Here is an 11,843-nt window from a genome sequence, read left to right as displayed (position 1 = left end):
GCTAAATGACATTTCAGAAACAAATTCTGTACGCTATGATGTCATAGAAAAAACACTAAAACAAAACAAAAAAAAAACAAATACATGAATGTTTATCATACATTGGCTAGTATACATGCAGGAGCCTTGCAATACACTCCATGTATGGTTTACTGGGGATTTTTGTTTAATCAAATTACACATTTTACAGTCTCCTCTAGTAATAGACAGACTTCTTTTGAGAAATTTGTCTGGAAAACATATTTAATTTTCAGCATGATGAAAAGATATAAAAAACTGTATATATACAAACAACAAATAATCTACACATATATTTTCTTGATCATCAGGGGTACAAATATTTATTTTTTAGGGTATTTTGGGTGGTGGGTCATGGTAATGACATCAAAATACTACAATAATTTTTTTACTTTTAAAGAAAAATCAGGAGATATCCATTAACATTTCCCACCAAATGAATCAATCTTTTCTGATAAAAATGCGGTATAATTCTCCAGGATACACAAAGTAGTTGAGATGATATGTGATATGTACAGATTTACTAACACATGTCACAGATATGAGATTTGTTGTAACCCGGGTCATGAAGGGGTCAAAGGGCAACATTATAATGACACAAATCTCTGGAAATAACATTTTTGTGGGATGTCTTATCGCTGCGTGTGACGCTGTGCACCAGGACGATGTACTCCTGAAAAAGTGAAAATAATTCCTATAATAAGACCTCTAACTTCCTGACTTGGCTTTGTACTGCTCAAAAGCAGATCCCCTCAAAACCCAAACCTGTAGGGTCCTGTGGGGTCCTCTCAAAACTCAAACCAGTCCATTGAAAGGACAGTACACATTGGTTACTAAACTTGTATATTGTTCCTTTACAAAAAAAACATGGCGTGGGGTCATTGTTAAAATTAATTTTAATGCACTTAATCCCGATATAATATCAGATTTTTTGTAAACATTATAAAGGACCGGGTTTCATCGAGTAAACAGATACCAAATATATGTATTGATGTAGCTCCAGAAGAAGCTCATTTATTGGTGTGAAGTCCAGCAAGCTCCGTATATCTATAAAATCAGTTATGACCTCATCTGAGTCGTCTTATGTGACCATTTCTGACCCCCTCTAGGAATTGACCTGTCTAGGTCACCATTTATACTATTACCTTTGGGTTATTTGCTGTACTCAGAATCTCCCTCGGCCCCCCCATTGTATCCTTGAAGTCCAGGTTTCTGGATGGATGGTGGACCAGGGAGAGGCTTTCATCACTTTTACATGTATGTTATCTCATGTGTGTAGGGATATTTTGTTGTTCACCATTTTAGCTATAGAAATGTGTATCCATTTTAGAATAATATGTAGATGTGACATTTATGAGAAGTTAAGTTTTCATTTCTTGTAAATGGCCTGACTTCTTTTAAATGAGGTGTAAGTCCTTTCCTGTTAGCCTTTTCCTGTTGTTAGTTTCTATATGAGTTATTAATATTCTATTTACACATCCTGTATGTCTGTAACTTTACCATATATTAATGAAGGGGGTTGGACTTTTGTTGTGATGTCATGTTGGTTATATAAGTGAAATACGGAAGTAAAAGATTCGATCATTCTGAGATCTGCATGTACTGACTGTGTGTCATCATTTCCATCGGAATGATCTCCAGATCTGATTGGGTTTGAAGGAACACTCTAGTCAGGATATCATACGAGGGTTCACTTACTTTTAGAACATACTTACACCCAATCATCTTTGGTGTCAGAATGTGGGGCGCTCATCATTCATGGGATGGTCATCATCCAAGTTTCTAAGTCCGGTGAGTCTGATTTAATCATCATTATTTCTCTCACCGTGACTTTTAGTTTAAAAGACGGTTTCCCTGTATGGGAATAACAGAAGGTGTTGTGATAAAAACATTTATGTAAATGTATGAACCTCGGTAGAAGTCCGTTCGGGTGACGGAAGTGTAAGGAACTCTGAGATAGTTCCAAGGGGTTCTGTGAAGCCCAAAGTAATATAATACAAGTACTGTAAGAAGTTTGATAAAGATATCTGATAGAGTGTGCCAGAAAAACTCCAAACCCCTTTGCTTGCCTTTCTGTCGCTTAGAAGTAAATAAGGAGATGAAATAAGGTCATCTGTCTGTGTGGAATTTGTCGGGTGTCTTAAGGTAAGATGACCCCTCTCCATTGCATTGTATTATAATGAAATGTAGAGTGATGATACAATATTTGGTGCTGACTTTTAATGATTTACATTTGAATGCTTTGACTTTAATGTAGAAGATATAACTTGTATCGTATTGTAGTCGGCAGGATGATTCCGGCATTGATGTAGTGAGTAGAAATATTTTCTCTTCCTTGCTGTAATCAGACTTCAGTGTCATCTTAGGAAAAAAAAAATGTCTGAAAAGTGTCCTGATTGTATTTCTGGTTTACACAAATGTGTGTTTGGAGAAGGATTGACAGTGCAGGAAGTAATGTCACTTATTGGAGGATCAGAGGAGACTCATCAAGTCTGTCCCGGGTCTGTGAAGTGTTGTGACATTAAGGGACGTTTTTACCATATAAAATATGGGTAGAGCGTTAATAACACTTTTTTAAGGTAATACATAAATTGGTGAGGATAACTTTTGAATAAAACATGCTATTTGAATAATTCTTTTTGCTCCTGACATCTCTTGCGAAGGGGAAGCCGGGTGCAAAATTTGGACATTTGGCTTTTTGCCAACAGGGTCCAAGTACTAATATCTCACTGACCGTAATAGATAGTGGGGAATTGTTTGCGGCATCAGTACTACCGCAATTGAAGGCACTGTTTGAACCTGTCAGCACACACCAAAAAAAAAGAAAAAAGAGACTCAGTATCTAATTAGAATGTTTAGGAGAAAACATAAATATGTATGTTGTGGAGATGGGCTGGACCGAGGCTCCCTATAGTATCCTAGCCCATACATTGTTCATGATGGGTTTAGCAGAGTCATGGGGTGGTAAATTAAGGGTTAAGTCAACCTTCTCTATGACTGTACCATGTGCCCTAGCTCCTGCCCTAGTTCCCTGTGCCCCGCCACCTCCATCTTACATACCACAACGCAGAAGTTGAAAGCTGCAGAGGCTGCACACGCTGTAGAGGGTCAGAATACAAAACACGCAGTTCTAAAACAGGCAGCCAGAGAAAAGAGAGGAAGTGACTATGCAGGAAGTTATATAAAGTTTTCCTTTCATGACACAAGACGCCGGATTTAACACTTGAGATGAAATGCACAGTCTTTTATTATGGACTTATCTCAGTATCCTTGTCCCTAAATATGCACTTACTGTGAGACAGCAGATGTCAGACTGGGCTACAAAGAGTATGACTGACTTTCAAGGAAAAAAAAAAAAAAAACGTTGATTGAAAAAGACGCAGCGGGTTGTTTTGACATCCCAAAACAAACACCGGTATCAACACATTATCAAAATGATTTCTTAGGAAATCAAAGGGGAAACTTTTATAAAAAGAGGGAGGAGTCAAGGACAAAGAGGGAGTTACATATAGAAAAAGAGGATTTCTTAAAGAAAGGAATATTAAGGGAAATTGTCTCGCCTTACAATATTCCCATTAACCCAACAAAGAAGGCAAATGGTGACTATAGGTTTGTACAAGACCTAAGGGACATCAATAGCCTAGTGGTACCGATTGCCCCAATAGTGCCTGATGTGCCATCAATACTTACCGCCATACCATACCATGCAGAGTACTTTACTGTGATTGATTTAAAGAATGTTTTTTTTCATCCCTGTAGACGAGGAGACACGGTCACTGTACTCCCAGTCACCCTCGGGCCCTGGACTGCCCCTCATGGTTCTGTACTGTTGCAGTATGTTGGTGATTTTTTGATTTGTAGTTCTTCAGAGGAGGACTGCCGGGCTGATAGCCTATCTTTATTGAAATGGTTACATGTATGTGGTTACAAAATGTTTAAGAAAAAGTTACAATGTTGTCAAAAGAAAAAAAACAAAAAAAAACCACAGTTGAGCATTTGTGCTCACAAAAGGAAAAAGAAGAGTCAGTCACAAAAGAGCTGCGGCTCTGAATAGGTCTGCCCCGCCCACTTAACAGGAAGGACATGCTCACCTTCCTAGGTATGATTGGTTACTGCCGCCAATGGATACCTGACTGCTCTTTCAATGACAATATATTGAGACAAGCAATGTCTTTGAAGCAATGTCTCTGAAATGTCTGATACTGTAAAATGGTCTGATGAAATGTTAAATGTTTTTGCCGTATTGCCATGTTTTGCCATGTTGAAATGTGTAATGGTTACCAGCCCGAGCCTCGGACTCCTTGAATTTGGCAAAATGTTTCACTTGTTTGTCAGGGAAAATTGCAGAACCATGGCGGGAGTACTGGCCCAGGAACATAGTGGAAGACTGTGCCCTGTAGTTTTGTTCTCAAAGATGGTCCCGGTGGGCTCTAGTGTCCTGTGCCATGGTGGATGAGATGGCCACTTCTTTCACTCTGGGACACGACACCACACTTCACATCACCCACAATGTGTCAATCTTGTTGAAAAATGTACATACACAGCACATGTCTGCTCAGAGGTTGAGCGGATAGGAGGTGATTTTGCTGTCCAATCCAAAATTACACAACAAATATGCTTCTCTCACTGCAGGCCCAGCACCCATTTTAAACGCCCTTTTAGGATTAAAAAGGAGAACAGGATGAGGTTGTGCCATAACATGACTGCATAAACCTCATTCATCAAGACATATCACCCAGGTCTGATTTATCTTCCACAGCACTACCAGACACACAGAATGTTTTTGTGGATGGTTCTTGCTCTAGACTATAGTACACTGCAGAGCACACACAGGCCAACAGACAGAGATAGCCAGGGGAAATGAGCAGGTCTGGCTGACCTTGCTGCTAAATAAGCTGCTATCTCACAGACAGCAGACATCCAAATTGCTATGCTGATACCTGACCTATCCCCATTTGAGGGGTCACTTGCAGATCTCCAGGATTATGCATCAAATTATGAGTTAAGGGACTGGAATGGAAAGGGTGTGTAGAGAGATCCAAGGTCTAGACTCCTCTGCAAAGATGGGAGACCATGTATACCAACAGCAAGTGCATTCATAGTGCCACGGAATAGGCCACGCAGGTATACAAGTCACGGCTGATTTCACACACATGCCCAAACTAGGCAAAAGACAGGAATATCTTTTGATAATTGTGGACATGTTCTCAAATGGTCCAGCTTTTATAGCCAGGGTCTGCCAGGACTTGGTAAAAACTATCAAGATAGAATGGAAGTTTCACATTCCCTACCACCTTCCAAGTTCAGGAATAGTAGAAAGGATGAACAGAACAATAAAAGACAAGATAAGAAAGGCCACAGGAGGAACCTTTGTCAACTGGAGAAAGGTCCTCCCAGCAGTCCTGGCAGAAATAAGTTTTGATGGGTAGACCTTTCCCCACCCCATAGGCCAGAGCACCTTTAATGGTAGAAAGAGAGACATTGAAAAGGGTTGCGGGACTTTAAATGAGATTTATGAGAGCATAATCTCCATCCCTATTATTTAAATTGAAAGACAGGGTTTGGGACTTTGAATGAGAAATGCATTAAAGGACCCAGGGATAAGACAATGTAGTACGGATGTGTTTATTAGTATAAAACACCCAGCAGAGCGTGCATTTGAACATACATACATAATAGTAGGCATACATCATAATAGACATATATAACAAAGCATGATGCAGGAGACCATAAAACACAGTAGAGCGGTTACTCAATCGCATTGCTATACAATCTTTTAATTAGTGAAGACATTAAAACCAAGGTGAGTCCTAGAATAAAATCATGTTGCATCTGTGTGTGCCCAACACGTTTCATGGCATACCAGCCAATCTTCAGGGGCAGATGCATGATTGAGTAAAATCTGCAAAAGGACATAAATATATTGTGTAATTATAGTCACCCAATAACTAGGGAAAAATAAACAATAAATAAAATAAATAAAAATAGAGATGAAAATGAATCCAGCTCAAGTCAACTTACTCAATTGTAGAGTGCTTGAATGTGCGTGCGAGTCAGAGCACATGAACCAACAAACGGTCTGCAGACCGGGAGCTGAAGTGGGGCCAATGAAGAGCAGCAACCATAGACGTATTTGTAAGTGTGCAGATGTCCACCTAACAGGTGAAAAATGCAGGGGCTCCAATCTAGATGAATAATGGGAGTCATGAGTGACAAAGTGGGTTGAATGGGGGTGGACCAACAACCCCCAACCCCAATAGCACATGAACAAAAAAATGTATATGTACCTGGATAGCCCCAAAGAGACACAAAAACCCAGCAGTAAGGGTGTGTCAACGAGGTGAGAGTGGACTAAGAAGGATGGCCGAGGTAGATATGCCTAGTGCTTGTCCAGCAAGCCCAACTAGCGTCACGCTGGCGTATCATGAGGGAGGCATGTCTCCTGCATCATGCTTTGTTATATATGTCTATTATGATGTATGCCTACTATTATGTATGTATGTTCAAATTCACGCTCTGCTGGGTGTTTTATACTAATAAACACATCCGTACTACATTGTCTTATCCCTGGGTCCTTTCATGCATTTCTCATTCAAAATCCCAAACCCTGTCTTTTGATTTAATGGTAGAAAGGGAGATTTAGACTTAATACAGGAAGAATATTTAAGAAAACTGGTTGAAATATTGGATACAGTAAAAGAAATGTTGCTCGCACCTCTCCTTTTTCTTCATAGGAAGCTACTCACCTCTTCGAAGAGGGTGACACCGTGGAGGTCCAACAGCTTAACAGAAATAAGAAGCAAGAGTATCCCTTTGGACCTCCTACCACAGCGATTGCAGTGACCAGTACGGCTATCCTGGTGGAAAATTGTATCCATGCCAGCCGAGTGAAAAAGGTTGCCCAAAGCCCCAAGAGCAGGAAGGAGATCCTTAATACAGGAGGCCCTCAAGCAGAAGTCCAAGCAGATGAAGGAGGAGTTCCTGAAAAAAGCAGGTCCGGCCAGAGAAGATGACCTCGCTTATTTCACCACAGACTTCTGGCAAAGCATTTTGCCTCCTGTTCTTGATCACCCTGATAGTGTTTCCACCCACTTGGATCATCACTATCTGTATTTACCACCCTGAAGACTTGGCTGCCATTAAAAGTATTTATGGAAACACACATACACAGGAGAACATTACAGTGATACAAGTTAGAAACAAGAGAGACATTGAGGATAATTTTGCTGAATGCTTTTGCTAAAATTTAAATATGCTTATGCTAAGAAATCAGGATTTCAGAAATGTTGGATTTGTGGCAAATTGCACCTTAGCACTGTTAGGATACCCCTAATGGCTATACCTTTAAATATTACTCCCCTTTTGAGAGGAAAGATACCCCTTGACCTTTTGAATGTCAGCAGAAGAACTAATGGCACCATTTCCTTTCACATCATCAATAGAAGTCATAATCCTACCTGGTGTTTTAATTTAGGGAATTCTACTACAAATGCTCATACCTGTAGCCAATCGGTTTTGAACATTTCTAATTGCTATGCCCCTAGTGGGAAGTCTTGTTCTTTATATCAAACACACCATGATAAGGTCAGAGTACGGGCTGATTTTAAAAAAGATTCTTGCCTCTAAAGATGATAGTAGTAAATCTGTACAGCATTTGTTTCAGGTTCTGGCAATAGTTACAGCAGTAGATCAAAAGACTGCTGTGAATACGCCCTTCTCGTTTGGTAACCACACTTATGTTTGTTGTGGAAAGACTTGTTATCCCTGGATTCCACAAGAGGCCCAAGGCTGGTGTTATCTGGCCTCACTGGTGCCCATAATGGGGGTGGTAGGTGATAGTGATGGGAGTCATTTACTTGAAGCTAGCATACACCCAAGGTATCCATTAAAACATCGTAATAGGAGAGAGTAATTCCTTGAAAAGGATATGGCCTAGGCATGGTTCCCTTCCTGGGCAGGATGGGGAATAGATTTGATGAAAAGGTTAAATAATTACTCAGGAATTATTGATGAGATGATGGAAAAGAACTCTGATGACATTTCTAAACGTAATGTTGAAACTAGGACTATTAGAAAACAACTAGAATTGCATGATTTAGCCATTGAAATCATGAGTTCAGCCCTTACAGGATTATGTGAAATGACTGAGGATTATGAATGTTGTACTTGGGTACACAATACCAGTATAGAGGTACCAGACTATTATGATGTGATAGCTCAGCATAGAAAAGAGGTGGCCAAGCTGCAACAAGAGGCTCGCAACATAGCCCAGACCTGGAGTCCCTTTGGAAATGTTGGTTTTGGATTTGGAAGGATATTCTCTTGGATAAGGGATATTGCCATAATTTTGATCATGATTGTGTTCTTTTTCCTTCTTCCTTTATCTTGTGTATAATCTTATTATGTGCCTTATTAATAGAGCCACTCGCATTTCAGATCCCTCATCTCCCAATAAAACGTATCTCAGTATGTATCATCAGAAGCAGGCTGAGAATACCACCATGATAAGGAAATGAGATCATACATTTATGATCAAAGGGGATTGTAGGGATATTTTAGCTTGCTGTCCACAATTTTAGCTATAGAAATGTGTATCCATTTTAGAATAATATGTATATGTGACATTTATGAGAAGTAAGTTTCAATTTCTTGTAAATGGCCTGACTTATGTTTAATGACCTGTAAGTCCTTTCCTGTTAGCCTTTTCCTGTTGTTAGTTTCTATATGAGTTAATAATATTCTATTTAAACATCCTGTATGTCTGTAACCTTACCATATATTAATAAAAGGGGTTGGACTTTTGTTGTGATGTCATTTTGGTTATATAAGTGAAAACACGGAAGTAAAAGCCCAGATCATTCTGAACTTAATGCCTTGTATGTGTGTCATTAATTTCTTGTCGGAATGGTCTCCAGATCTGAATGGGTTTGAAGGAACATTCTGGGCAGGATATCATAAGAGGGTTCACTTGCTTTTAGAACATACTTACACCCCAACAGGTGGGACTGAGCAGCTATTGAACACCAGCCAATTATTGGGCTGCTTAAGAAAGGGGCGGACCCACATACACGTAGCGGCCCACCCATTCCCCATCCTATTGGCTGATGTTCGATAGCTGCTCAGCCCCGCCCCCCCCCCGACATCAACGCTGAATTCCGACAGCTCCTCTCTCTCCCTGCACACAGTTACATTACAAGACAGTGTCACACTCTGAGCAGATCAGCCTATGATGTAACGGCTGGTGGGAGGAACTACTACGCTCTGCGGGGGACAAGGTTTACAACAAACACAAGTTTTTGATACCAGCGGTGTCCAGAGCAAAAATTAGACTCACTGTCCACCAAACAGGTAAGTATTAAAGTGTTTATTGAGAATGAACATTTTATATATATACTAGGTAAATACCAAAATGAACAATAATAGAGATAATGCTATGACTACTGGTAACCCAATGTTCCTCCACACATATTAGTGGATAGCTGCTTTTATATTCAGGTCAGGTCTGAACAGAATTATGTAACATTTTGGGAAAAATATACAGCCAAGAAGTCCAGAACTTGAAGCCATTAGAGCAAAAACCTCCACAGCCACCATGTATTTTCCTCTGGTGCTCAGATAGGCCGGGATCATGGCAATCCAGACACTGCAGAACACCAGCATGCTGAAGGTGATGTACTTGGCCTCATTAAAACTGCTCGGTAATGTCCTGGCTAAAAAAGCGATAATGAAACTCACAGCTGCCAGAAGCCCCATATATCCCAGGACAGAGTAGAAGCCGATAACTGAACCCTCATTACACTGAATGATGATCTTTCCCTGATAAGAGTGAGTGTCCCCATCCTGGAAGGGGGGAGAAATAGACAACCAAGTGACACAGATTATGACTTGAACCAGTGAGAAGATACAAATGATAAAATTGGGCAGTTTGGCTCCCATCCATTTCCTCCAGGGACTCCCAGGTTTGGTGACTTTAAAAGCAATACACACCATGATACTTTTGGCAAGTAGAGAAGAGATGGCAACTGAGAAGATGACACCAAAAGAGGTTACACGCAGCATGCAGGTCACATCTACTGGATGGCCAAGGAACAAGAATACACAGAGGAAGCTAAGCATGATGGAGACCAGGAGAAGATAGCTCAGGTTAGGGTTATTAGCTTTAACAATGGGGGTGTCCTGGTACTGTATAAATATCCCCAATATTAAACCAGTCAGAAGACAACAGAGGATGGAGACAGCTGAAAATACTGCAACAATGGGATCATCAGTGTAGGAGAGAAATTCCACCACTCTTGGAACACACCGATCCTTCTTCTCATTTGGCCATTCATCATCAGGACATTTCATGCAGTTTTCACTGTCTGCAGGAAGAACAATACAAACACAATGAGCACAAGAAATATGTTATAGGCAGAAAAAAGTGATAATGGGAAGAATATTGATAATGAACCCCTTTTATTTGATGTTAAATACATAATTAGGTCGGAACAATCCACTAACGTTTCCTATGTTGTTGGGACTAAAGTTTCTCCAGCGTTTTTTCTATTTTCTTGGTTCGGTTCACCTGGAGCAAACAGGGCATTGGGTCTTTCGAATGTTACCTTCTATGACTTTTTTTCTCTTTTTCTTTTTTTTTCATTTTGTTTTTCAATTTTTTTTTCTGTTCTGGGGAATTTTTTTTCCTCCCTCTGTGGTTTGTCTTACAGACTCGAGCACAAGGGTTTGTTAATTTCCTAAAAAGATATATGCTGTTCAATTGCTGTGATGTGATGCTCTGTGGCTCTCTGTGCTCAGGTCCCTTCCCCCGTTCCTCCTCAATTTATAGATTGTCTCATGTCACTATGCCATGCACTACCCCTCCTAATGGGTGATCTTAAACTAATTTCATGAAATGTCCATGGATTAAACTCCAAACTCAAATGTTCATTGGTCCTTCAGTACCTTAAATCCCTGAACCCCTATATTATCCTCTTACAAGAGACTCACCTTATGGGTAGCAAAATTCTGTCCCTGAACAGAAACTGGATACAGAGAGCCATACACTCCACTCACTCCTCCTATGCCAGGGGAGTGGCCATTTTAATCCACAGAATCGCAGTTACTGGCAATAGTGAACGTATATGTTCCACCCCCCTTCAAAAATGAGGTATTGTACCAGTTTCTGGAGAAGATTGCCACCTTTGGCCCACTGAAACTGCTTGTGGCTGGGGATTTTAACAACATCCTAGATTATGGGCTAGACACCTCTAACCCGCACTGGGAGCAGAATCTGGAGCTTGGGCACTGGACGGACACGGCGGCCTTGGAAGAGGTATGACGGTGGAAACATCCTGGCGAGAGAGGTTATTCTTATCTTTCCCATGTCAGTACCTCTTCCTCTTGTATTGAACTAGACTTTGCTAACCCAGCTCTGTTGCCACAAATTGCGGAGGCCGGTTACCTGGCTGGGGGGCTCTCTGATCATACCCCCTACAGGTAATGCTGAGTCACACCACGTGCGGCAGTCGTGGACTCTGGATGCTGCACTCGGGTTGGGTAAATGAGGCCTCCGTTGAGGCATTGGTCTTCCCGCATTTGAATAAATACTGGGACATCAATGAGGGGTCAGCAGATGGGCCCATGGTCTGGGATGTGTTTAAGGCATCTACTCGTAGGGTGTATATATCGGCCATCAAAGCCCCTAGAGCTGAGAAAAACTCAGAATCGGAGGCGCTTCATGCTCATGAACTGCAATGTGCACAGACCCAGGCTGACGCTCCCTCCCCTCCACCCTAACAGAGCTACAGATGGCCAGAAGGGCCTTATTGGGCCATTTTCAAAACATT

General features: G+C 40.9%; 1 protein-coding gene across 1 annotated transcript in view; it reads right to left on the bottom strand.

The window, feature by feature from the left end:
- Window positions 1–9,486: 9,486 nt before the first annotated feature.
- LOC141121535 (vomeronasal type-2 receptor 26-like) overlaps window positions 9,487–11,843 on the bottom strand; it is a 75,921-nt gene continuing 73,564 nt past the window's right edge. Inside the window, exon 4 of the mRNA XM_073611156.1 lies at window positions 9,487–10,379. Within this exon, the coding sequence (XP_073467257.1) occupies window positions 9,487–10,379 (893 nt within the window). The remainder of the gene's footprint in view (window positions 10,380–11,843) is intronic.

This window comes from Aquarana catesbeiana, unplaced genomic scaffold (assembly GCF_042186555.1).
Source record: "Aquarana catesbeiana isolate 2022-GZ unplaced genomic scaffold, ASM4218655v1 unanchor224, whole genome shotgun sequence".
Taxonomy (NCBI): Eukaryota; Metazoa; Chordata; class Amphibia; order Anura; family Ranidae; genus Aquarana; species Aquarana catesbeiana.
This window is presented reverse-complemented; position numbering and strand designations above follow the sequence as displayed.